This window comes from Ochotona princeps, chromosome 6 (assembly GCF_030435755.1).
Source record: "Ochotona princeps isolate mOchPri1 chromosome 6, mOchPri1.hap1, whole genome shotgun sequence".
Taxonomy (NCBI): Eukaryota; Metazoa; Chordata; class Mammalia; order Lagomorpha; family Ochotonidae; genus Ochotona; species Ochotona princeps.
In genome coordinates this window covers 45,429,263-45,454,584 of record NC_080837.1, presented here as the reverse complement: position 1 = coordinate 45,454,584, position 25,322 = coordinate 45,429,263, and the positions used below count along the sequence as shown (strand labels likewise).

Here is a 25,322-nt window from a genome sequence, read left to right as displayed (position 1 = left end):
TCATCGTGCTTGGAATGGCGAGATTGGCAGCAATTCATAACTGTTGAACTATCAAAACCACTTGAGCAAGACCCTCAGAGTATGCCCCACATCAGGGACCTGGGGTGGAGGGAGACTGGGTGGGGCTTCTCCCTTAATATCCCTCTTTACCTCAGATACATGAAGGAAACAATATGGAAATAATAGTTTTACCCACTTTCCTGTAGCCCTTGAACCTTTTTATCCTAATTAACTATGTAAAGATTGTAAAAAATATAATAAAAAAGTGGGGAAAAGAAAAAAATTTATTAGAAAGTCAGATATACAGAGAGGAGAAGAGACAGAGAGGAAGGTATTCCGTTTGCTGATTCACTCACCCAAGTGGCTGTGATAACCAGAGCAAAGCTGATCTGAAGCCAGGAGCCAGGATACTCTTTCGGATCTCCCATGCAGGTGCAGGGTTCTAAGTCTTTGGGCCATCCTTGACTGCTTTTCCTGGCCACAAGCAGGGAACTGGTTGGGAAGTGGGGCTGCTTGGACACAAACTGGCGCCCATATGGGATCCCAGCATGTGCAAGGCGAGGACTTTAGCTGCTAGGCCACCATACCAGGCCCACTAATAGATCTGAATGAATTCGAATACTACCATGAGCTATAAAGTCTTTGCCTCAGGAACAGCAGAAATGAAAGCTTCTCATAGTTCTGTAACTTTAGATGGATGGTACAGAGCACGTAAGCCACAGGGCCAATATTTGGGGCCTGGACTGGGTCAACCCAAAGCCTCGATCTCCACCATTGAGCAGTACTTCCTACCTCCAGTGGGTTAGAGATGCAGTGGGGTATGGGTCCCTCTGTAGGTCCCTCACATGGGCAAGTGAGGACACCGAGACAGTGCAGGAGGAACATCAGCTAGTGGGAAGCAGTGATTCCGTCGGAGACTCTGGTCTGTGCGGCTGCAAAGAGCCAGTGAAAGGAGACTGTTTCTCCGCAGCCCTATGCTTGCTGCTCCTGAGCTGCGCAATGGGCCTGGGAACATCCAGGGTTCAGGCCTCTGACTGTCTTCCCTACTCCCTCTCCCATCAGGTCTAGGCTGTGCTGCCGTGGTGAGACTTCTGGCAGCAATGATTGCTTTCCAAGACGGCCCTGACTCTCATGGCGCCTGAGGTCACAAGTAAGGGTGCTGGTGTGACAGGAGTGTGGTTACTGCTGGGGACTGTGGAGAGTCCACAAGGAGGTCTTGTGCTTCTTTGTAAGCACTTCAGTGGGACAGCCCTGCATATACAGCCTGGACTGTGGGAGAACCCTGCATACACAGCCTCCAAGGGCTCCACTAGTAGGCCGAGAAGGTGGTAGACTGTGTTCTCTGGGGTCAGTGGGTCAGGAGGTACTTTGTTCTCAGAAACATTTTGCTCCAGGTGCAGAGCCCATGGGCCAGTGAAAATATCAAAGAAAACCCTGGAACTCAGGGAACTTCTGGCAAGGATGTTGGAACCAAATGTTCTCATGACACCAGAGAGCAGGAAAGCAGACACAAAGTCTCTTCCTCCCACCCCTTTAACCCCTTCGGCACAGGTGCTTACCCACTCAATGGAACAGGCCCTCCTCTCAAAGGGCTTGTAGTCTCATGTCACCTCTGGGGTGCCTTTGGCCTTGGGCAGAAGAGTTCCTGCCCTCCCCCTCTCCCACTCCACTGCCATCTGTCTTCAGCTCCTGTCCTTTTTTTGGAGCTGTCAAAGAAGCATCAGCTCAGCCTCGTCCCTCTATTTCCCTCTGGAGGAGCCACTCACTCAAGGACCTGTCAGACCTCTTATAGGGCAGCCCTCAGACTGGGTAAGGCTGAGTCCCTGTGGTGGCCTAATGGAGGGAGGAAAGTGGTTGAGGTGGCTGCTCAGTTGGGTAGCTCTGGGCAGGTGCCTCTCCCCACAGGGGTATGAGAATTGGGACTGGATGATCACTCAGGTACCACCAGCTCTTAGAGGACAGGGAAGATTTTTGAGAAGGTTGGGGAATGCGAGAGTCTTGTGGAAGGGAAAGCAGTCACTCTAGTCCCACCCCTGCCTCCAACCATCTTACCTTTGCCAGCAGGAGGAATGGCAGCAGCTGTGGCCTGGCTCCTTTTCTTCCAGCTTTTTCTGGGGCCAGATATTCTTATTTCCGTTGATCTGAAGTCAGCCTCCAACAACTTCCGTATCTTACACTTCGACTACCCCAAGGTTAACTTTGCAGCGGGTTTCCTGGGCTATTGTAATGGAATTATGTCCTATGTGAGGGGAAGAATGGAACACTGGTACTGCCCACAGGTCCATTATGTGATACATGCTCCCTGGAAAGTCATCTACAAGTCCTGCAAACTTAGCAAGAACTTCTGTGAGAACTACAACAAATACTGCACACTTACCCAGGACAGCTTCCCTGTCACGATCTGCAGCCTGAGCCCTCAACAGCCACCCACAAGCTGCTACTACAACAGCACCCTCACCAACAAACAGCTCTACCTGCTCTGTTCTGGCAGATATGACGCAGAGCCAATCGGCATCATAGGTCTCTACTAGGGAATCTAACCCCTAAACCACCCCACCCCTGTCACTATAGGTCAACCTGTCCCTCATATCCAGAAACTGTGATCCATAGAATGAGACTTTTCTCCCAGCATTCCAAATTAGGCAGGACCACCCTCTGCCAAGACCAGGTCGATAGGGAAAGTGTTTGGAGTTTTGATTAACATGCAGAGCGCTGCTCTTATCCAGGGTCATTCTGACTTCCTTTCCATGTTCTCACCACCCCCACTGCTCTCCCCCTCCCCTCAGAAACAGTAAAACCCACCCAAGATGCTGCCGGTGTCCAGTTGGCAGTGGCTTGCGCTCACTGGGCCAGATCCTGAGTCCTGGACGGAGGCCAGGGCCTTGGCTCACACCACGGCAACAGGCACCTAGTTCCTCATCTCATTTCCCCATCCCCACTGCCTTGCTTATCTTGGTCTTCTGCGCTTCCCTTGCAAACCTGCCACTCACTTCCCTACCAAGGGAGAGGTTCCAGCCACAGGAACCGTCCTGAGACCTGTAGACTCCCTTTTGCCTCACTCCTCGCCCTCCAGCCCAGCTGCCAGTCTGTTCCTCCTGGGGACAACATTGCTTATCTCTCATTAACCTGTCCTTCTCACCCTCTTTCTTCCACAGAGGCCACTGTTGTCTCTTCCCCAACCCCTCTCCCCATTCCTGATCAAGGTTAGTTGTCTTGCCTTCCTTTTCTAATCTTCCTTTCTTCTTTCCTTCTTCCCCTGACTCACATGAATGTCAAGCTTTCTCCTGTCAACCTGTCATGCATGCATTCCATTCATCAAAGGTTTCTGCTCCTTTGCCATCCAGTAGCTCCATCCAACTGCATCGAAAATCCAGGATCTGCCATGGACAAGGCAGGGGACGAAGCTGCCCCACCTCTGGCTGGGCCAAGCTTTGTAGCCACCCCTGAGTTATGTAAGATGTAACCATTGGGGGAAACTTTGAGAAGGGTGTGCTATGTTTGGCAACTTCCTGTGAGCCTGTAATTACTTTGAAATAAAAAGTTGAAGACATATCGACTGAGTTTTAACTGAGTTCCCTTTTCCTTGGTGCACTGGAACTCCTACTCACAGGATCCTGGTGGCCAACCTGCTCTGGTCATCTCCCTGGGCTCCCTTAGCAGTTGGTAAGAAGTCCCGCCTCCTGAGAACCACAGTGGAGGTGAGGTGGATGTCTCACCTCACTCTGGGGGTGGTTGTTGAAGTGGATGCTCCCTCCATCCCAGCTCAAGACCAAAATCGTTATAGGAGTCAGACCACCCTAGCTGGCTTCTGGTTTTCCCTCAGCAAACTTGGAGTCACAGTAACAAAGTTGAAGGACTAGAAAGCATCTCCCAGGTGCTATCTGGGTCACAGCTGACCAGATCAAGAATTGTTCTATTTTAGGAGGTTGAGGGAGATGAACCCTGGTAATGTATGACAAATAGCAAATCCTTTTGCTTCCGCATGTGGTTGGTTCATCTCTGATCTGTAAACATATTCCTTAATGGAATTATTAGAAGCATCTGGTGAGGGGAACATGAGTTTATAAATGGTAAGCATGAGCCTGAAGGGCATACAGCTGAGAACTCTGACTCCCACAGTATTCTTGTCCCTCCTTCTGTGGCACTGGTGAATCCACCTGTCCCTCACTCCCGTGAAACAAAACTCATCGGCTGCTGCACACACAGATGTTTATTGTCTCCCACGCTCCCTGGTGTTAGGTTGCAGGCTCAGGGGACTGGCAGGCTGGCATGAGGGTCCTCTTCACTTCTTCTTATCATAGGTGCCAGCACCCTTGTAGCCACTCACATAGCCTGAGTTGTCGGTTGTCTCTTCTCGTCCTGCAATGCCCTTGCCCTTGCCACTCTCATCGAAGCGCTCCTTGTGGGTACCAGTGTATTTGCTGGTATCTGTCAGACGATCCACTGCACCCGCTGTGGTTGCTTTCTGCAAGCCAGAGGAAGGGTTTGAGTCCTCTTGCATCCCTTCCCCAAGATGGCCTCAGAGCTTTGGAACTAACACTTGCAGGCCTTGCCCTGCCTCCGGCATTGTGCTGTTCCCAGGACAGGAACTTTGCCAGAGCTCTCACCCACCCACAAAGGAGGAGCTGTCTGACAGGGGCGGGTGGGAGGGTGGGAAATGTGTGTGTGAAAGGAGGGACAGGAGAGTGCATTCTTCTATTTCTAGAAGAGTTGTTCTGACCAGGCTATTGCCCTGAGGACTTCATTCCCAACCTTAATACTCAGAGATGCAAGTACAGAGGGGACAGTTAAGGAAGAAAGTGGGTGAGGGACCAATTAGAACAGTGCAGGATGACTGGCCATCAGGTACCAAGTTCTCTACAGTAATATTCTCAGAAACCATCATACCCTAGTAAGATGGCTCAGATACTGGTGACTTGGGATTGGGTCTGAATTCCATTGAATATATACATAAGTAAGAGAGAAACAGAGAAGTAGAGAGATGAATAGTCAGAAAGCTGTCATCCACTGCCTCACTCTCCAAATGCCCACAGTAGCAGAGCTAGCTAGGAGCAGAGAACTCCATCTAGATCTAGTTGGGAGGCAGGATCCCCCCATTACATGAACTTCCAGGGTCTGTCTGCATTAGCGGGAAGTTGGAGTCAGGAACACAACTAGGTATCAGATTTATGAGTAATCCCTTGTATGGTAAATGCAGCAGGTGTTCTTAATGGGTGCCACATGCTTGTCTGTAAGATGGCTTATGCACCTTGGGCAAGCTGTTCCCTCCACCTGGGCATGTTTTCTCCACCTCTGAAAGGCTGGTTCCAAGGCAGACTGTGCCCCAGGCTTTCTGCTCCATCTCCCTAGGCTCACATTGTTGTTTGGGTTAGGGAGACAGGACAGTGGAAGGGGAGACTAAAGCAGAAAGGGTTCGGGAATGCAGAATCAAAGCCAGACATGAAGAATGTTACTCACAGTCACTCCCGTGGTGGCTGGATCCTTGCCCTCCATGAGCTTGTAAATGTTCTCCAGGGCTTCATCTGGGTTTTTACCCTTAAAACGCTTCTGGCCCAGTTCTTTCATTGCCTCCTGGAACTGTGAAAATGTGATGGTGCGGGCATTCTTGGCTCTGGTTGGACAGAAATCCAGGAACTTTGTAACATAAACTCATTATTTTTAAGAGATGGTCTTTCTCCTACTCAGATTTGGCATCCTTTGTCCTGCCGCTGAGCCTCTTTATAGGGCAGTACAGTGCCAGGAGCCCAGTAGGTGTTTGGCAGGGTCAAATGTGCCACCACATGAACCCTTCCATGTTGACTACCCTGCTTGTGCTATTCAGCCCCACCCTGTCTCAGCTCCCTTACTTGACTTTGCTGAACACAATGTCCACATCTGTGGAGGTCACTGCCTTGCCATCCATGATGCCACAATCTTTGCAGAGCTTGGCGAAGTTCTTGTTGTTCATTTCGGTGCTGCTGCTGGAAGAGTCTCCGAAGACAGCAAAGCGCTGGAATGTTTTCTCTGCTTCTGATGCCATGGTCAGATGGGGGTGGGATAGGGTAGAGAGGTAGGCTGGCAACTTCAGGGGTGAGGGCAGAGGGGAGGGGTGGACTGAAGAGTGATGAGGATAGGGGTAATATAAAATTAGCTAGCAACAAAAGCAACTCCCCTCCCTCCCTCACTCCCATCCCACCTTTCCCTGCTACAGTGTGGATTGGTTACAGTACTACGGATACACTGATGGATCCTACCAATTGAATAATCCCTCCCCTTTCCCACCACTTTCGTGTGCTCAGGAGTGCCTGGATAGTGTCTGACCCTTCCTAACCTTTGTGTGTGCAGTTGTACAGGAGCTGGGTGGCAGGAGGAAGACTGGATGCAAAGGGGGTGACAGAAAGGCACAAGGAGGAAAGTGTCTATGACTTCAGCAGTGTCTATGTGACATCACTTCCTGTCCCTGTCTATAGAGGACATGGCTTTTGTCTCTCCACCTTGTATGTTGATGTGAGCAGGTCACTAACCCGCTGACCTCCCTAAGATGATCAAATCACATCAATGCTTCCCAGTTCATCAGTCCTGTAGGTCCTGACCAAATTGCCTGATGTCTGCCCCATAAGGAAAGCTGGGGAAAGCCCAGGGGAGATGTCTTCATCTGTCTAGAAAGCTATAATATATAAAGTAGGTGGCTTACAAATGGCAGGAATTTCTTCCTTATCATTCCAGAATCAGGGAAGGTGAAGATCAAGGTGCAGATAGATTCTGGTGTCTAGTAAAGGCTACTGCCTGGTTCATAACTGGCATTGTGTTATCAGATGGTTGGGCAAAAGAGCGAAGAGCTTCCTGAACTTATTATTTGAAAGGCAGAATTACACACACACACACACACACGCACACACACACACATCTTCTATCTGCCGGTTCACTCTCCAAATGGCCATAAGAGCTAGGATTGGACCAGGCTGAAGCTAGGAATCAGGAGCTACTTCTGGGTCTCTCGTGTATGTGGCAGGGCCCAAGGATTTGGGTCATCTGCTACTTTCCCAGGAGCATTAACAGGGAACAGTATCAGAAGTGGAGCAGCTGGGACTTGAACTGACACCCATATGAGACATTGGCATCATAGGTGGTGGCTTGTCTCACAAATCAACTCCTTTCTTTCCAGCCCCATTGTTTCCACCTTATTTAAGCCTTATCATTTAGTACCTGGATGACTACCTTGGATTCTAAAGAATCTCCTTCTTTACAATTAATACATATTAGAAAACATATACAAATATTTTAGAAAGATCTTTCATCTGTTGGTTCACTCCCCAAGCAGCTGCAATGGCTGGAACTGAGCTCATCTGAAGCCAGGAGCCAGGAGCCTCCTCTGGGTCTCCCACATGATAGTGGGGGCCCAAGGCTTTGGGCCATGCTCTACTCTCTTCCAAGGCCACAAGCAGAGAGCTGGATTGTAAGTGGAGAGGCTGGGGCATGCACCAGTGCCCATATAGGATCCTGGCACTTGAAGGTGGAGGATTAACCTGTTGAGCATAATGCCAGACTTACTCATGTGATTTTCTCCGTGTTCTCTGTGCTTATATCTTCTCCCCGTCATTCAGTCATAAACTTGGGTTGAGGGTGTGATTAGATCTCACACTTCTCTGAATGTCATCAGCGCAGCAGCTTGCACAGAACCGATAGGGAAGGAGATTTGTGATAGATCACTGTTGTTGGGGTACTTGCTCTCAGGTGGCCCTAGGCATTGTCCTGGCTTGGAAGAACCTTGTCTTAGGGCACAGCCAGCCTTACTTTGGCCTACCTCAAACTGGGTGAGACCCCTGAACCTAGGAGACAGACAGATCTCAGTGGAAATTTCCCATCTTGTGTCTGCCTCATGCCCCTGCGTAAGCCCCTTATCAGGTTCCCCCTGAGTCATCCTGACCCAGGGACGAATTTAGATGCTGGAAGCTCCAGGTCCTTTCCTCCCCCACTGGGAGCGAGACTACTTTGGACACAGGGCAGAAGCCGGAAGGCAACAGCCCTTCTTTAGTCTCTTTCTCCTCAAGGCCCACTGGGGCAGGGGACAGCCCACTTGCCCTGTCCCAGGCATGTTTTGCTAGGATCTGGATTCTAGCAGGCTTTTCCTTGTATAGTGTTAAACTGGTATCCATAGAGTAAGGGTGACTAGGCAAGGAGCCAGGAGGGGGAGTCCAGCTTCTGTGCCAGCTTTTTGGGGAGTGGTCATGATGGGAGTGGGAGCAGGCTACCAAGGAAAACCTGAGTGCTCTGAATTGGGGGACATGGAGGGTCCATTCAATTTGGGATTGTTGATGGCTGAGTTTGAGCCTGACCAGTTTTCCTACCCTGGGTCACCTCCTCCCTCTTGGCTTCTTCTTTTCCAGCAGACCCTGCCAAGTGGGGATGAAAGGGGCATTGATGCGCCTCGGACAGAGGGAGCTGGGGGTACCCAGGGTGGTTCCCAGGCAGGAGGAGGGAGGGCAATTTGGGGATCTTGGGGGGCCAGTCGGCTGGTGTTGCAGTTGGCAGCTCGAGTTCCATTGGCCATTGTTTCCAACTGGCTTGATGCCCAGCCCCCGAAATGGCAACTCGGGAACCAGGCTGAAGGGGGATGGGGTGGGTATGATCCTGGTAGCGGAGGTAGATGGGGGTGGGGGTAGAGCTGGAAGTGGGGGCAGGTGGGCAGAAACTCAATCCGGGTACCTTTTGCCCAAGACAACTTCGAATTCCCTCAGCTACACCGACCAGCCCGTCCCAGGGGGCTGTTGGTCTGAGGGGGCCCAGGGAGGATGTTGCTGGGGAGGTGGGGTGGGGGAATGACAGCACAGTCTCAGATGGCACCCCCTCCCCAGGCACCGAAGGGAGACGCCTAGGTCTCCGAGGCACTGTCGCCTGGGCACTGCGATTCAGCCGGTCTGAGCCGGTCTCGCCCTCCTTTTCTGGGCCGGACTGGGAGGGGTTAGCGCCGAAGCCACAGGGTCTCTTGGCTCCCAGCCCGGGACACTGCGTCCTCCTCCCCACCACCCCCGAGCCCCTACTGCACCCCACAAGGTTAGCCCCGCCCCCGCGTCTGTTTACCGCCGAGTCCCAGCCCCCTGGGGGTCCCAGGCCATCGCCCCGCCCCCTTGGGGCCTTGACCCCGGAGTCCCCGTTGGCCACCCTCTCCCCCCTCCTGCTTTCGCCCTCTATTTATAGCGCCCCCTCCCCCTGCCTTGTTGTCCAACTTCTCCCGGAGCAGCCCAAGAGCAGGCCTCCGGACGCCTCCAAGAGAAGAGGTACCAGGACCTCGGGAGCCCGGAGCCGGGGCTCCCCACGCCTGCGACGCCCCCCGGCCCTATCTGGAGCTGGCGCCCCTGCCCCTCCCGGCCCCGAGAGACCCTGGCTCCACGGTGACCGTTGCCGCCCACCCCTCCTTCTTTATCCTGGCCCTGTTTCAGGCAGGGCGGAGTCAAAATTCTGGGGTGTCAGGACCCTAGGGGCGTCTCCCCTCACCCCCGCTACCCGTTCCCTCCAACCTCCCAGGAAGGAGCCCCGAGTGCGGGACAGACAATCGAGGTCCCGGGTGCGGGGCAGCGCGGAGGGCGGGGGTGGGACCCCTCGTCCGGCTCGGGGTCCCCGCAGGCACACCCATGCCGCCCCGCTAGGGAGGTGTTGTGGGGAGCTCCCGGCCGTCCGGCTTCCCCCGGAGTCCCCCTCCCGGAGCAGCAGACAGTCTGGCCCGGGTGAGGGGGGCGTGTTTACGGGGGTGGGTGTTGTGGGGCGGATCTGCGGGGTGCGGCCGGACCCGGGGGCGGGCCGGGGGCGGGTCCGTGGGGAGCCCGGGCCGGGGCGGGCCCGAGTCAAAGGCAAGTGAAGGTGGCAGCGGCCGCGGCGACAGCAGGTAGGGGGAGGGGCAGCCGAGGGGCCTGGAGCCCCGGGGCGGTTAGATCCCAGTGCCCTGGGGCCTGGAGCCCCGGGGCGGGGAAAAGGGGCCGCTCCGAAGGGCCGCTTGGCGGCGGTGCACACAGGCTGCGGCCCCACGGGCGACAGGCGAGCTGGGACGTGCGCCCGGGATCCAGGCGTGCCTCAGTGGCCCGCCGTGCGAGGGGTGGGGGTCCCTAACTGACGGGCGGCGTGGGGACGGGTTCTGGGTACTGGGTCCGATCGTTCCCTAGTCCTATCCCATCCATTCTCTGCTGGCACTTGCCCTAGCGGGCCGTCGGGGCAGGGGGGTGGAGGCAGGAAGGAGGGTTTGGGACCGTCTTACTCCCCCTGCACTCACAGGCTCCACAGGAAGACTGGGTGGAGGAGAGAAATGGAGGCATCAAGGCTTGTTTGTTTTTCAGGGGGGTGCAGGGGAACAGCCGGGGGCTGCTTTCATCGGCGTAGTCAAGAACTGTCAGTTTAGGGGCTCCTAAGCGCGCCCCTTGTAGTTTGCGGATGGGACACGGAGGTCGAAAGTAGCGGCTGTCCGGGCCAAGGTCATGGGGTAGTGGCAGAGCCGGGATTAGAATCCGGAGGTTGGGACACGGCTACCCTCTCACCTTCATATCATCGCTTCCTCACCCGCTCCCTCCCCCCACGGCCGTATTGATTCCAGTGGCAGTCTAGAGAGGAGGTGTTCTCTGGACACAGGGCGCAGAGACTGGCCAGGGTTAGTGACCCCTTCTGAGTCTTGGCTGAGGTTCGCTGTCCTGGAGAGATAGGATTGGCCTCTCATGTTGTTCACCTGTTTCTATGTTTCCTCAGGCCCCGGAGTTAGGAGAAGTGAGAATCCCCATCATAATCCCACTGCAGCTGGTGACTGAGAGCCCAGTAAGTGACCCCAAGCCAGGGCTGCAGGTGCCCTGCTCCTCCCAGGCCTCACTGGTGTCCAATGTATGCTAACGTATTCATCATTGGAGGGCGGGAGCTATTGGGCTGCTGGCATCCATGTGTCCCTCTTTTGCTTTTTGTTTTGTTTTGTTTTGTTTTCCATGTATTGGTCTTTAATTTGGGCCATTTCAGTCCCTGCTGACCTTGGAGCCTTAATTGAAGGACATAGCCAGCTGTCAACTGTCACTACCCTGTCCCTGAGTATCATTAGAGTACCTAGTTCTCAAGCTGGAGGGGCATTCTCTACCTGAGAATGTGGGGGAGTTCCCTAAAAATAGCCTGGGAAATCTGAGCTGCACAGGTGCTCTATCCTGGTATTTTCACTCCAGAGGCAAGTGGGGGTGGGTGAGTTCTGGAGCTGAGAATGTCGGGGGGGGGGGTTGGGAGGTGGCGGTAGTGGGGATGGCTAGTCTGAAGAGAAGCCGCATCCTGATTCTTCTTCGACAGGCCCTGGATACGGAGCTGGACAGAGGGAAGGCCTTCTCTCTCTGGCCATTCCCAGAGCAGGGTCCTGGAGCAGCTGACACCACCCTGTGTTAGAGAAGCAGCCAGGTATCTGAGGAGATGCAAGGGTGCCAGGCAACGCTTGTCTTGTCACCTTGCAGGCCACCATGGCGGAGCTGCAGGAAGTGCAGATCACCGAGGAGAAGCCCCTGTTGCCAGGACAGGCAGCCCAGGCAGCCAAGGTTATCAGAGACCCTCTGCCTCCTGCGCCCCAAAGCGTTGCAGGCGGCCAAGTCTCCCCTGGCCTCCTGACATCCCAGGCCCACCCATCTGATTCTAACCTGCACCCTACTTTCTTCAGCCCCAGTCTTGCTCCCAGTTCCCTGCATTTGGGAGCCCAGGCCCTTGTCCTGTCATTACACTAACCTCCATCCTCTCCATGTCTCTTTCTTGTCGATTGCTTCCTGTCTTTGGTCTCTCTCCCTGTGTTTGTCTCTCCATCTGTGACTATGTGGCTGTATGTCTCTGTGTCTCTGTGCGTGTGTGTATATGTCTCTCCAGGAGGCTGAGTTAGCTGCCCGCATCCTCCTGGACCAGGGACAGGTAACATCTTGGGGGTGGTTCTGGGCAGGGGGATGGGTTCTCCTCTCCCCTGATAGAGGAGGAAGGGCCCTACCTGGCTCATCCCCCTCACTTCCTTTCTCCTCTGTTCCAGTCCCTTCCTTTCCGTGGCGCACCCCTCCCTCTTCCTTTCTCAGAGTTTCTTGGTGTTCTCCAATCTTTCATGATTCTTTCCCACCCTCAGACTTCACTTCCATTGGCGTATGTCCCTAGGTTCTAGCCTATCTGATTTCTCATACTTTGTTACGCCCCTCCCCAATGCCCGCCTCCCACCCCAGTGCCTGACTTGTATCACTCCTCCTCTGGCCCCCTTTCCTACCTGACGGTGACCTGTTTTCCTGCAGACTCACTCAGTGGAGACACCTTACGGCTCTGTCACTTTTACTGTCTATGGCACCCCCAAACCCAAACGCCCAGCGATACTCACTTATCACGATGTGGGACTTAACTGTAAGGACCTTCGTTTTCCCCCCTTTTCCTTCCTGGGACGATGCTGGGATTGGGGTGGAAACTACATATGAGGGGAAGGGTCCATGTGAGCAGGAAGGGCAGGCATGTCAAGGAATTGGTCTGACCGGGGTTTGACAGGAAGAGGGCGGGTTCGAACTTTGGGAACACTGTTCCCCATCTGATTGTGCTATTGGGGGCAATGTGGGTTTTCTTTAGATAAATCTTGCTTCCAGCCACTGTTTCAGTTTGGGGACATGCAGGAAATCATCCAGAACTTTGTGCGGGTTCATGTGGATGCTCCTGGAATGGAAGAGGGGGCTCCCGTGTTCCCTTTGGGGTGAGAAGTAACTCCTATAACCCCTCCACCAGAGCATGAGGCACAGGGCAGGTGTGGGGAAGATTTGGGGAGGTGGGATGCTAGAGGATTGGGAGTACCTTCTGGGGTGGGGCATCCAGGGCAGGTTGGTATCTGCGTTAACACTTCTCTCTTCCCCAGCTATCAGTACCCATCTCTGGACCAGCTTGCAGACATGATCCCTTGCATCCTGCAGTACCTAAAGTGAGAGCCTGGGGTCCTTTCCAGACCAGAGTTCTCTTGCTAGCTTGGGGAGTCCCTCAGAATCCCAGGGTCCCCTGTAGTCCCTTAGCTGGCTTGCTCTCTGCCTTTCACATGCCCTTCCTCCTCTGGGCCCATTGTTGAGAGCCAGGACGGTGGGATTGGATCATTGAGGAGAGCCAGCGGAGTAGGCTCAGGGCATGGAGAAAAGGAGAAGGAAGGGCTGCTGCTTGGCTCTGGCCCCGGCTGAGGAAGGGCTTCTGTGATCATGAAGCTGGGGGGATAGAAGGGGATGACCTAATCCCTGAGGAACCAGCCAGACCTGTCTTGGCCTCCCGCCTACTCTGCTCTGTACACACACCTGGTGAACTGGTGTGTTGCAGAGAGTGGGAGAAGCATGGAATGCCCAAGGGACTTCCTGGGTGTGCAGAGACTGGTGCTGGCTCCTGGCGTGTCTTCTCCCTATGTCCTTTCCTAGACACCAGTGCTCTGGGCCTCTCTGGGCCACCTTGCTGCCTTGATTCCCTCATTGTCCCTGCTGTCCACTAAGGTGGTATCTGCTTTCCACATCTTGCAAAAAGTTCTGCCCTTTCCATCCTTCCAGATCAGGGGTGGGCAACGTCTGGCCCGCGGGCCATATAAGGTCCCGATGAATCATTTGGTCTGGTTGGCTCTGCCAAGGCAACCACAGGCGGGACTGGAAATTCAATAAATCTGTAGCATGCTCATTTTTTGAGATGGTAATTTTATATGGCCTGTGAATGATGTTATAAATATCTACATGGCCCTTGGCAGAAAAGTAGTTCCCCACCCTGGCTCTAGAGGAACCAGGAAGTGAAATAGAATGGGTTGAACTTGCTTCTGGAAACTGAGCTAGGCTGTTTCTCTTGGAAACACCTGGTCACTAGACTGGAAAGAGAATTTGGGCTCTACACTGACTACCAGGACCAGCCTGCACTCGCTGGGATCTTCCTTTCATTTGAGCATCCCCCAAAGCAGGGTTGCTTTGGACACTACTTCATGCCATGACCTTGGAAAGGAAGAATGGGAGAGGCAATTGAGGAGACTGGGTGTGACAGGTTTGGGACCATGAAGTCCATGAAATTTCTTTCTTTCTGTCTCCCTTCCTTCCTTTTTCAGTTTCTCTACAATAATTGGAGTTGGAGTTGGAGCTGGAGCCTACGTTCTATCACGATATGCTGTAAGCAATGAAAGCCCCAGCTGAGGGCAAGGCGGCTGATTAGGAGAGCTGTGTTTGTTAGTGTGTGTTTGTGGGAGTCAGTAGGCTTGGGGGTGAACAGTTACGTCCTGTGGGAGCCTACAGCAGGTGGAGCTCAGTGGTGGAGAAGATAAGGCTGTGGCCTGGTTGTAATTTCTGTTCTTCTGCTGCCCCCTCAGCTCACCCACCCCGACACCGTTGAAGGACTTGTCCTCATCAACATTGATCCCAATGCCAAGGGCTGGATGGATTGGGCAGCCCACAAGGTTTGGAAGGATTTGTGTGCTGAGACCTAGGGTGGGACCAGGTAGACCCTTGCCAGCATCACCGAGTGGCCTCTGAGCTTCAGGGAGAGGCTGATGATTGGGAATGGGAAGCTGTTATCATTTGGCTTTTTTCCTTGTTTCCTTTGCCCTAGTACGTTCTGAATTTTCCCGCCTGCCCTTTCTTCACAGTTAACAGGCCTTACCTCTTCCATTCCGGAGATGATTCTTGGGCATCTTTTCAGCCAGGTATGTGGTTATGGAAGAAGAGGGCAGGTAGAACAGATTTGCAAGGATCTGAATGCAGGGAGTGACTTTTTAAGGGATGGGCAGGATCTGGACAGAGAAGAAAGTTTGCCTCTTTCTCATCTTGTAAACCCTACTTTTACCCCCTTTAAGCCCTACTTTTGTCCTTTCTTTTCCAGGAAGAGCTATCTGGAAATTCTGAGTTGATACAAAAGTACAGAAATATCATTACACATGCACCCAATCTGGACAACATTGAACTATATTGGAACAGCTACAACAAGTGGGTGGGCTGTGTGTGTGTGTGTGTAGCATGCCCCAAAAGGAGGGTTTCTGTGGGTACTTCTGCATGCTCATGGACTTGGGAAAGAAGGATGGGTGAGGAGTTTGAGAAGACTTGTGCCCTTCAGCCTCCTTCACTGCCTTCTGCCTGAGGAGCTGAGACACAAATGACTGTGCTTGGGATGTACATGGGATCTACTGGCCACTTTGTTCATTTTCCAGTTTTAAACATCATTATTTGACTGTAATTTTTGGAAGAAAAGTAGCTTTCCTATGAGGAGGTGGCTTACGTCTGGATGGACAGCTCCAATGCCTCTTATTTGAACTTTTTCTAGCCGTCGAGACCTGAACTTTGAGCGTGGTGGTGATGTCACCCTCAAGTAAGACTCTAGAACCTGGACTTTGCCCCTCTGCCTGCATCTCCCTGAGGTGCTGACAGCCCTCAGAAGAAGGGGGTCATTTGCCAGAGATTTCCTTGTTGCTGCCTACCTACCCTTTCCTTTTGTTCTCCCACCGTTAAATTCTGTCGGGATCAGCAGGGCAGAAATGGAAGGCTGCTTCCTCTTGGAAGCCCCACATTTCCCCAGCTGCTTCCCCCACTGTCTTCTCCCCTGCATTGCCTGTAGGTGCCCTGTGATGCTGGTGGTAGGAGACCAAGCACCCCATGAAGATGCAGTGGTCAGTAGGATGTCTTGAGGGTAGTGGGGAATATAGAACGGTGGTCAGAGGGTTACCACGCCAAGGGGCAAGTTCTGTTTGTCCCAGGGAGATCAACTTTGGGCACCAGCAATTTAATCCTGTTAAGGAGGAATTGGGTATGGGTTAGGCAAAGAACTGGGATCCTGAGTCCCTTGCAGAGGAAGGGCCATAGGAGTGTTTTCCTCCCTCATTCATCGGCCTCTTCCTTACTCCAGGTGGAATGTAACTCAAAATTGGACCCTACCCAGACCTCGTTCCTCAAGGTCAGTAACCCTGCTCCATGCCCAGCCTGCCTCCTGGTCCCCTGACCAGAGTCATATATCTTTCCTCTCCAGACTTAGCTTTTAAGCCAGCAGGGTACTTAGAGGTACTTGGAGGCACTTTCAGGGAGAGTGAGGAAGCTAGGAGAGAGCCCCTTTTCTATCTCCCTAGATGGCTCATTTGACTTACACGTGTATTTTTTTCTTCCTGGGTGGCTGTCACCTGAACAGATGGCTGACTCCGGAGGTCAGCCCCAGCTAACTCAGGTGAGTACTCCTGCTGCCTGTGGTCTGGGGAAAGCAGGATAGAATATGAGTGGCATGGAACTCTGCCTTTTTCCTTGCACTCTGTCCTCACACATCCTGTGGGCTGGGCTCCAACTTGGCTCTAAGCTCACTTCACTCTTTTCCTCTCTTTGTCTTACTTTCACAGCCAGGCAAACTGACAGAGGCCTTCAAGTACTTTCTGCAAGGCATGGGCTACAGTGAGTATGGGGAGAAAGATGGGTATGAGGACCCACATGAGAGGAGGCGTGGTTCCTAATGGGTCGGTGGGGGAGCATTTTAGGTTGATTTCTATACTCACTACCATCTGCAAAATCTAGCTCATTGATGCTCCCCCATGCCTTCGCCCTAGTAGAAACTGTGGTCTCCACCCAAGCACTCCACTAACTATGCTTGTCCTTTGTGTCTCCACAGTGGCCTCATCCTGTATGACCCGCCTGTCTCGGTCTCGCACAGCCTCTCTGACCAGTGCCGCATCCATTGATGGCAACCGGTCCCGCTCTCGCACCCTGTCCCAAAGCAGCGAGTCTGGGACTCTGCCTTCTGGGCCACCAGGGCACACTATGGAGGTCTCCTGTTGAATGACCCTTGTGGCCCTGGTGTGGGACCTAGCCCTCACTTCCCCCAGCACTAACTTGGGAGGTGTATAAGGGCATTGGGCCAGAGTAAGCAAGGGAAAATGGGCAGATCATAAGGGGAGACAATCTTGATGTTTAATTGCTACTCTAACCTTGACCTTTAACCTGTGATTCTCCCCAGCTCCTGTGAGAGATGGCCTAATATCTCTTAGGGACCCAGACCCCTGATTTATCCCCATCTATCATTTTGGTGTTATGAAGGAGAAGACATGTGTCCTCTCTCTCTGGTCTAGATGTCTGTATGGGGAGGGATAAGAGGTGACTGTGATTGTCATGGAGCTTCCATCAAACTCTCCATTCTTAAACCACATTTACAAGGGCAAGGGGGCTTGGGGCTGGGACTCTGTTCACCAAAGCTGATATGGCTTCTTGATGTTAACCCTTTAGCCCCCTCTAAGGTGTGAGTCTTGAATGAATGTGTGGCAGGGGAGGCTTGCCAGTGGGTTAGTGGCTCTCAGGATGGGACATAACCATCATAAGTATAAGAAGAAAGTTGCAATGGGCAGTGATGGGCAGTGGACGAGGGTGGTGGAAGGATTGGAGCAAGGGCAATAGGAAGGGGCCTGGGGCCATTTGGTTGCACTAACTTTGGTAGCTGTCAGTGTGCATCTAGAGTGGGGTGTGGAAGGGAGCCAAGTTTGGGTTGGGCTGCTTGGGGCTTGGCAAAGAGATGGGAAGGGCTACCCACAGCTCTGACCATGCTGTGTTATGTATGGCGGGTGCCTTCCTGTCTCCCACAACTTCTGCTGTGACAATAAACTGTAGAGGAATCTCAGTGCCATCATTGTTTTTCGCTGGATATGCTGTGTCATTCCCTTTTCTTAACTTCTCATGCCCAACTCGCACGTTCTCCAAGTGACATCAGCCACGGGACGAGCCTGTGTACCACTGACACTTAACAAAATGTAACCACGTAGAAACTAGAAACTGGCTGCTATCCCAGTCAGCTTGTGGTATTCCTAACCCTGACAGTATTTTCAAGGTTAAGAGAGAGAGATGTTTAGACTTCCTTAGTAATGCATTGAGAAAGGCCACAGGATTTCAGAGATGCACACAGCATAGGATTCTCAAGAAAGAAGTAGCCAAGGATAATTTTACCAGGCACCCTCCTTCAAGGCTCTTCCTAGGGGTGGCTTAGATTCCATTTTGAATGGTTCAGTGCAAACAGCAGAGCAGGGTGAATGCAATTGCTGTTGGGGTTGAACTGTTCATGGGTTATCCCATCTGGAAACTGTCAGGAGAGTCACAGAAACCATCAAGCGGAGCTTAGATATTTTGTGGTTGTTGCAGGCTGATTCTTGGACCCTCGATGCATAGGAAGTCAAAAAGGCAAGACACCTTGTGGAGTTATTGGCAAACACAGTGTGGATGGACTCTTTTTTTTTTTTTTTGAAGATTTACTTATTTTTATTGCAAAGTCAGATATACAGAGAGGAGGAGAGACAGAGAGGAAGATCTTCCGTCCTATGATTCACTCCTCAAGTGAGTGCAACGGCCAGTGCTGTGCCTTTCTGAAGCCAGGAGCCTCTTCCAGGTCTCCCACATGGGTGCAGGGTCCCAAGGCTTTGGACTGCTTTCCCAGGCCAAAAGCAGGGAGCTGGGTGGGAAGTGGAGCTGCCGGGATTAGAACCAGTGCCCATATTGGATCCCGGGGCTTTCAAGGCGAGGACTTTAGCCGCTAGGCCACCATGCCAGGCCCATGTGTGGATGGACTCTTAACTGTAATATCATCGGCCAGACTGATTAATAGGAACTCCACAGGCAATTTTATTACACAATCTGTGGAAGTGAGCTCTCTGTTGCTGATATACGGAGGGGTAAGAAGTGAAACCTGGAGTATGCTCTTGACTCTTGAATCTTTCACCCCTCATCCCAAAGGATGAGTCAACACTAAAGAAGGCCGGCCAAGGTCAAGAGTGGGTTGGGGTACCAAGTACTCAAGGGAGTTATGGAGCTAGTTATTGGATGGTGTGTTGGGTCACCATACATGGGATAGCCTCAGAATCCTCAGAGTCCGGTAGCTTTTAAGCAAAGAAACAGGAAGAGGCAAAGAACCACAACTGGTCTCCACTTCTATTAGCAGTAGCTGCTGTTGTGCATTGTGGAAGGAAAGGCAGGTGTTTTCTGCTCCTACTTCCATGAATAATACTCACAGTAGGGTGATCTTCAAACATGGGAGCAAATTATGGGTGTGTGTGTGTGTGTGCGTGTGTGTGTTTGCAGCCTGTAGATAACTTCTGTATAAGGAGTGTAAGCATTAAAGGAGCTCTCTGCCAGGAGCTGGGGAGGGGGATTTGCTGTCCTTGATTGACCTCTCCCCACTTTGTTGATCCTAGACTGTGTCGGCTAGCTCATGGGGACACAGTGCCCCCGTGTGGTTGGCAGAAGTCCTAATTAACTCCCCAGTTCCCAGGCTACTTCCTGAATTTCCCTGGGCCTGCAGCTGTGTTCAGTGTGGTCCTGCCCAGCAGCTTAGGCAGGTGGGTCCTGATACCATGATCCCCTGCCAGTGTCCAAGCTCAAGACTCAAGATCAAATGAGAAGTGGAGTGACTTTATAGAAACGTGACCACAAACTCTTTAATTCTTGTCTTGCTTCAGGTTTAGCACTACTGTTTCTCTTTCCACTTCATTCTCAAGGAATGTATTTCTAAGACTTTAAGGACAGGATACAGAAGCTTAATACAGGGACTGGTTTTGTAGTGTAGCAGATTATGCTGGTACCCACCAAGGGTATGCTGGTTGAAGTCCTAACTTTCCCACTTTCAATTCAGCTCCCTGCTAATGTGCCTGGGAAAGCAGTGGAAGATGGCCCAAGAGCTTGGGCTCCTGTACCCACATGGGAGACCTGGAGGAAACTCCAGGATTCTGGCTTTGGATCTGCCCCACTCAAGTATTGTGGCCTTTTAGACAGTGAACCAGGGGATGGAAGACTCTCTCTGCCTCTCTGCCTCTCAATATCCCCAAATGGCCACAACAGCCAGAGTTGAGCCAGTCCAAAGCCAGGAGCCAAGAGCTTCTTCCAGGTCTCCCATGTGGATGCAGGGGCTCAGGACTTGTGCCATCCTCTGCTGCTTTCCTAGATGCATTATCAGGGAGCTGGATCAGAATCGGAGAAACTGAGACTTGAACTGTGTTCAAATGGGATGCTGGCATCTTAAGCGGTCGCTTAATCTATAATATCACAATGCCAGTACTAATCATATTTATTAGAAAATAAAAGAAAATGATTCTCTAATGACAGGGAAACTGCAATGAAATGGATGGGTGGATGTTAAACATTAGAGTACACCAGTGATTAGGGAAGAGAGGTTTCAGCACTAACAGAAAAATGTGTCTCTTCTGACCATAGGCCAGGGGTATGAGTAAATGATGTCCAGAGCTTTGTAAAAATATTTTAAAAAGATTTATTTGAAAGGCAGAGTCACAGAGGAAGAGGGAGGGACACCCACAAAGACAAAGAGAGTCATCAGCTGAACCATTTCCCAAATGGCTGCAACAGTCGGGGCTGGGCCTAGCTTTGAGTCCCCATGTGGGTACAGAGGCCCATGGACTAGGGCTGGCCTCTGCTGCTTTTCCCGGCACATTAGCAGGGGGCTGGATCAAAAGCTGGGTCACACAATTAGGGCTCAAATCAGTGCCTATGTGGGATGCTGGTACCGTAAGTGGTTGCTTAACTTGGTGCCACAAAGCCAGTCCCAGACTATGTAATTTGCACCCTATCACCAGTAACATTAGAAATTCTCCTGAATTGGATAAATAAAGGAGCAGAAATGGAATGCATTGTGCATTTATCATATATCCTATCTGAACATAGTAACTCAGGAAGCAATTGTTAGAAATCAACAGCGTGTAATTTGTAAGCATCATTACAAGTCTGTGCCTGGGAATTCGACCCTCTCAGTGTGCCTTCAAGCCACTTTGGCTAGTGGTAAAGGGCTCCTCTTCAGATCACTGAGGAATGTGAGATGCTCAGCTGGTTGCCACACTCACCCACACTAACCCACTTACATGCTGGCAGCTGGCCCTTGCCACCTGAGACCAGGGTCAGGAGCAAGTGAGGGCAGTAAGATACCCCCAAATTGTTTTTGCAGGGAGGGGTGATGGAGCACAAGTGGTCTCCCCAGGGCTCATCTGCTGCTGTCTGGTTTTAATTTCTGGGTGTTGCTCTGGCCTCCCATTCTGCCCCAGCACAGTCTCTAAGCTCTGGTTTGATGCTATTCCTTCTCACCCTGCTCACCAACTGTCATCCTACAGTTGTAACAATTACATCAAATTCTTGGCCATTAGAAGGAAGGGGAGTTCCAGGAGCTGAACATTAGAGAATGACTTACTGGTGACTGAGAAGGGAAGGTAGCTCTGGGAAGAGGGTGGTTGGAGGCCTCATCTTCTATTTCCTTCCTGTGTACGTGTGTGTGTGTGTGGGGGGGTGTACAGAAGGAGGGATGAAGGAAGGTGGAGTGGGGATTGAGATTTCAAAATCATCCCACGTAAATTCCTTCATGACTATTCCAACTGGTTTCATTGCACCCTTTCCCTGTCCTGCATTTCATCTTTCTTATTTTTTTAAAACTCTTATCCTTCCAGAAACCTGGTTATGGCCTATCGCTTAGATGAATCAAGGCTTGCCCCTCATCTAACTTTTTGTCACCACACCTCAGCCAACTCAGCTTTCCCTCCTCTCCTATAGTTTTACCCTTGTTCCTGTTCCAGCCCTCCTTGGTTCAGTCTTCTACATCTCCTACTCCTTTAGAGTCCTCTCTGGTTTCTTGCTGGGGTTCTGACTCTTCAAAGTGATCAGAAGTTTGTTTCCTTCTCTGGGTCCCTCTGGATACTCACTGAGGTGCTATTTTCTAGTTTTTTTCCAGCACTTGAAAAAAACATGATTTGAACTAAGGATGGATCTGGTGTTGGTTGGTAAGAATTTGGGGAGCAAGAAAAGGAAATATATCTGGCAAGGGAAGAAAGCTTTGAAGGCTGAATGTGAGGAAGGCGAAAGTGGGAATTCAAAGGCTCCTGAGATGGAAGCAAGAGTATGTGACTCACTCATGCTTGACATATTCCAAGCTCCACCTCATTTACCTTCGATGCTGATAGCATCAGTGACCCAGAAACGTGGTGAATAGCCCAGTCTAATGTGCTACTCTTTACATCTCCTTTCTATGGTCATGCAAATCCTCTGTACTAGAAATAGCTTTTTAACATCCACAGAATCGTGTCCCTTTTAGTCTATCTCATCTGAAGTCTTGGCGGGATCACTTAGGTTGAGAGTAGCGGAGAATGGGCGGTATACAAGACACCTTCTGTTTGCCTCCTTGCTGTCTTTCCTGTTTTCTGTGTCCCATACGGTTGAGCTGTTTACAATATGTCAATAGACAGTTCTGTCCTCTGGCTTCTGTTTGGATTTGCCCATTAAGAGACACTGGCTATAGATCAGAGAGTGGAAGGAGACTGGGATTATTCCTTCCTGGTTGCGTCCCTGCATGTCAGCTGCATGCTCTGTTAAAGGCCATAGCTCTTCCTTCATGGCTCTCTCTTCTTTCTGGCAACTGTTCCTTTCTCTTCAGCCTGGGCAATGCATTTTTATTACTCAGCCTCTGGGTGTTGCATCATCATGCGTTGCTTTGTTCAAGTCCTGCCCACACCTCACCAAACACTCCCTTTATTAAAACTGCCTCAGTGATCCAATATGCTATCTTCTTTCTTCTGGGATTCAAACATAGTGGGATGAGGACACAGGGGGTGCTCAGGTAAAGGTGAGGAAGAAGAGAATCTGCAGATGGACCTTTTCTTGGAATTGTAGAAACATGAATTGGAAGCCCAGTCAGCTATGTGAACAAATGATTTAACTGTTCTTAATACCTGTTTCCCTAGACCTCCTATGGGGATAGTATCTACCTGCCAGGCTTGTGTAGTTGAGAAAATGTGTGTGAAAGCAGTGGGGTAGGGCTTGGCATATGGCAGATGTTCAACATAAAGACTTCAGTATTGTTACCAGTCACTATTCTGAATGCATTACATGTTGTGGCACGTTACTACTGAAGGGAAGATGAAACAGCATGGTTCTTTTAGGGAAACTTACCTCTGTATGTATGTTTGTCTGTATCTATCTATCTGTCATCTACTATTTATCTTTCTTTTTTTTTTAAGGGAAAATGGTATCTTAAAAAAAGATTTATTGGGCCCGGCGGCGTGGTCTAGCGGCTAAAGTCCTTGCCTTGAACGCCCTGGGATCCCATATGGGCGCCGTTTCTAATCCCGGCTGCTCCACTTCCCATCCAGCTCCCTGCTTGTGGCCTGGGAAAGCAGTTGAGGACGGCCCAATGCATTGGGACCCTGCACCCGTGTGGGAGACCTGGAGGAAGTTCCTGGTTCCTGGCTTTGGATCGGCGCGCATCGGCCCGTTGCGGCTCACTTGGGGAGTGAATCATCGGACGGAAGATCTTCCTCTCTGTCTCTCCTCCTCCTCTGTGTATATCTGGCTTTGTAATAAATAAAAAAATCCTTTTAAAAAATATTTATTTGTTTTTATTAGAAAGGCAGGTTTATAGAGAGAAGAAGATACATAGAGAAAGATTTTCTGTCCACGAGTTCAATCCCCAAGTGGCTGCAATGGCCAGAGCTTAGCCAATCTAAAGCCAGGAGCTAGAAGTTTCTTCAGATCTCCCACATTGGTGCGGGGTCTCAGGGCTTTGGGCCGTCCTCTACTGCTTTCCCAAGCTACAAGCAGGGATCTGGATGGGAATAGAGCAGAGGACATGAATCAGTGCTCATACAAGGCAAGGATTTAGCCACTGAGTCATTGTACAGGGCCCTCTTTCTTTTTTATAATTTATTTTTATTTGAAACTTACAGAGAGAAGGAGGGACAGAAATTTTTCATTTGTTTGCTCACTCCCCAAAGGGCTGCAATGGCTAGATTGGAAATGGGGCATCCCAGGGTTCCCAAACGGGATGCCAGCATCGTGGGAGGAGATTTCGCCCACTACACCATGGCACAGCTCCTGTTTATCAATCTATCCTCTATCATCTGTTATTTCTGTGAATAACTACCTATTATCTATCATCACCCATCTATAGATCTATCATTAATCTGTCTTCTGTCATCTATCTGAATTTATTCCTCTAGCCACCATCTATCTTTGCCTGAAGATTATCTTCCTACTGGTCCCTGGGTATGCAAACTGGCTTTGCCAGGAAGTTTGTATCCTTGCTTTGTGGGGGAAGGCAGCAGGATGAACTGAGACAATAATGAAAGCGAAGAAACTTTGTTGAGACAAAGGCTACCTGGGCTTCCACACAGAAGATATCAGAAGGAGTGAACTGGGGAGGATGATTGGACTCTCAGATGTCCTTTCTGCTATCCTTCTCCTCCAGGTCTCAGTTGTTCCTCTGCCTCATGGCTTGGAGACTGGGCAACACTTACTGTTCTTCCTCAATTTCACCTGCCTTGGGATTTGTCGTGAACAGGTTTTTTTTTTTTTTTTTAAATTTCTATTTTAGATAATATTTACATAGTCGATCAGGGTGGGGAGGACCTAGAGTTAGGGAGGAATGGGTGTGATCATTGATTCCAAGCTTTCTATTTCTTCTTTCCATTTCTGGGGGGATGGGAGAGATAAGGAGATAGGTCATACCTAGCCTCCCTCCAATCCCAGAACCCGAGGATGGGGAAAGGCCAGCCGATATCAACCCAGAGTCACAATAGCGCATGTTCCAAAGGTTCTGCCCAGATGGATGTGATAGTTTCAATCACACCTATCTATGGATGAGAAATCCCTTCCAATGTCCATTGGCTTACACCATCAACCTTATAGTCTCCAATCGCCCAGATATTTGCTGTCATTGTTTGGCTGAGGTAATTGTCCATATCTTCTGTTCTCCATTCTCTGCTATGCTAACAGATGTCCTCTGCAGGTCTCAATGAGCTACCATGTCTTTCATGTGCATGGTCTGCCATCCAGCACTCCATCTTCTACACTGTGGAAGACCAGTTCTTCTAGGTGGGCTCATGGACCTGAGTCAGGTGACCTGGGCTATGTTGGATCTCCCTACCCCTGGGGCTCACAGAACTGACCCCTCACCACACAGGCATGTTTGGTGGCCTGGACCAGGAAACCCAGACCCCTCAGCACCCGCCACCCTTGGGGATAGTGGACCCAACCCCCACTATATAGGTGGACCCTAGGACCTAGGCCAGAAGACACAGGGCCAGACTGGACCCCTAACCCCTGAGGTTCATGGGCTCAGCACTCACTGCGTAGGTGGGCCCATGGACCCAGGCCATGTGACTTGGGACCTGCTAGACCCCTAACCACCAGGGCTTATAGACCCGGTCCCCACCACACCGGTGGGTTCAATGACCTAGATCTGGAGACCCAGGCCCTGCTAGATCTTCCCCTCCCCTGGGCTCACAGACCTGGCACCCACTATGTAGGTGGGCCCTAGACCCTGGGCCAGGAGACCCAAGATCAGGCTAGATTCCCCACCCCTGGGGATCATGGGTTCAGCTCTCACTGTGCAGG

The 25,322-nt window shown here is 51.3% G+C and overlaps 3 protein-coding genes across 15 annotated transcripts; 2 read left to right on the top strand and 1 right to left on the bottom strand.

The window, feature by feature from the left end:
• Positions 1 to 1,653: 1,653 nt before the first annotated feature.
• RNASE13 (ribonuclease A family member 13 (inactive)) lies at positions 1,654 to 2,805 on the top strand. Its single transcript, XM_004600072.3, has 2 exons — positions 1,654 to 1,809; positions 2,062 to 2,805. The coding sequence occupies exon 2, from the start codon at positions 2,070 to 2,072 to the stop codon at positions 2,529 to 2,531; it is 462 nt and encodes a 153-aa protein (XP_004600129.2). The 5' UTR covers positions 1,654 to 1,809; positions 2,062 to 2,069; the 3' UTR covers positions 2,532 to 2,805.
• Positions 2,806 to 4,192: 1,387 nt separating this feature from the next.
• On the bottom strand, positions 4,193 to 6,425 carry TPPP2 (tubulin polymerization promoting protein family member 2). 2 transcript variants are annotated; one of them, XM_004584895.3, is made up of 4 exons: positions 6,311 to 6,425; positions 5,847 to 6,093; positions 5,458 to 5,611; positions 4,193 to 4,465 (listed from the first exon to the last, which is right to left on the bottom strand). In XM_004584895.3, exons 2-4 carry the CDS (start codon positions 6,017 to 6,019, stop codon positions 4,283 to 4,285), a joined length of 510 nt encoding a protein of 169 aa, XP_004584952.1. In that variant the 5' UTR covers positions 6,020 to 6,093; positions 6,311 to 6,425; the 3' UTR covers positions 4,193 to 4,282. The 2 variants fall into 2 exon arrangements, with proteins under 2 accessions (XP_004584952.1, XP_058522138.1); XM_058666155.1 differs by having other exon boundaries at positions 5,847 to 6,380.
• Positions 6,426 to 8,600: 2,175 nt separating this feature from the next.
• NDRG2 (NDRG family member 2) lies at positions 8,601 to 17,580 on the top strand. 12 transcript variants are annotated; one of them, XM_058666147.1, is made up of 17 exons: positions 8,601 to 8,622; positions 10,711 to 10,776; positions 11,442 to 11,522; positions 11,842 to 11,883; positions 12,246 to 12,351; positions 12,568 to 12,688; positions 12,848 to 12,910; positions 14,048 to 14,108; positions 14,306 to 14,392; positions 14,582 to 14,638; positions 14,815 to 14,918; positions 15,253 to 15,297; positions 15,544 to 15,595; positions 15,832 to 15,879; positions 16,108 to 16,143; positions 16,310 to 16,361; positions 16,576 to 17,580. In XM_058666147.1, the coding sequence occupies exons 1-17, from the start codon at positions 8,605 to 8,607 to the stop codon at positions 16,740 to 16,742; spliced, it is 1,206 nt and encodes a 401-aa protein (XP_058522130.1). In that variant the 5' UTR covers positions 8,601 to 8,604; the 3' UTR covers positions 16,743 to 17,580. The 12 variants fall into 12 exon arrangements, with proteins under 12 accessions (XP_058522130.1, XP_058522133.1, XP_058522136.1 ...); XM_058666153.1 differs by lacking the exon at positions 8,601 to 8,622 and adding an exon at positions 9,132 to 9,257; XM_058666149.1 differs by lacking the exon at positions 8,601 to 8,622 and adding an exon at positions 9,564 to 9,704.
• The last annotated feature ends 7,742 nt before the right edge of the window (positions 17,581 to 25,322 follow it).

What these genes read in the sequence shown, in the direction of transcription:
- RNASE13 (XM_004600072.3), top strand. Translation starts at nt 2,070, where the DNA reads ATGGCAGCAGCTGTGGCCTGGCTCCTTTTCTTCCAGCTTTTTCTGGGG.
- TPPP2 (XM_004584895.3), bottom strand. Translation starts at nt 6,019, where the DNA reads ATGGCATCAGAAGCAGAGAAAACATTCCAGCGCTTTGCTGTCTTCGGA. An exon ending in ATTGTGTTCAGCAAAGTCAA is followed by an intron (nt 5,612 to 5,846) that starts GTAAGGGAGCTG and finishes CTGTCCAACCAG; the next exon opens with AGCCAAGAATGCCCGCACCA. An exon ending in CAGCCACCACGGGAGTGACT is followed by an intron (nt 4,466 to 5,457) that starts GTGAGTAACATT and finishes TCTGGCTTGCAG; the next exon opens with AAAGCAACCACAGCGGGTGC.
- NDRG2 (XM_058666147.1), top strand. An exon ending in TCCTCCTGGACCAGGGACAG is followed by an intron (nt 11,884 to 12,245) that starts GTAACATCTTGG and finishes GTTTTCCTGCAG; the next exon opens with ACTCACTCAGTGGAGACACC. An exon ending in GGTGGTGATGTCACCCTCAA is followed by an intron (nt 15,298 to 15,543) that starts GTAAGACTCTAG and finishes CATTGCCTGTAG; the next exon opens with GTGCCCTGTGATGCTGGTGG.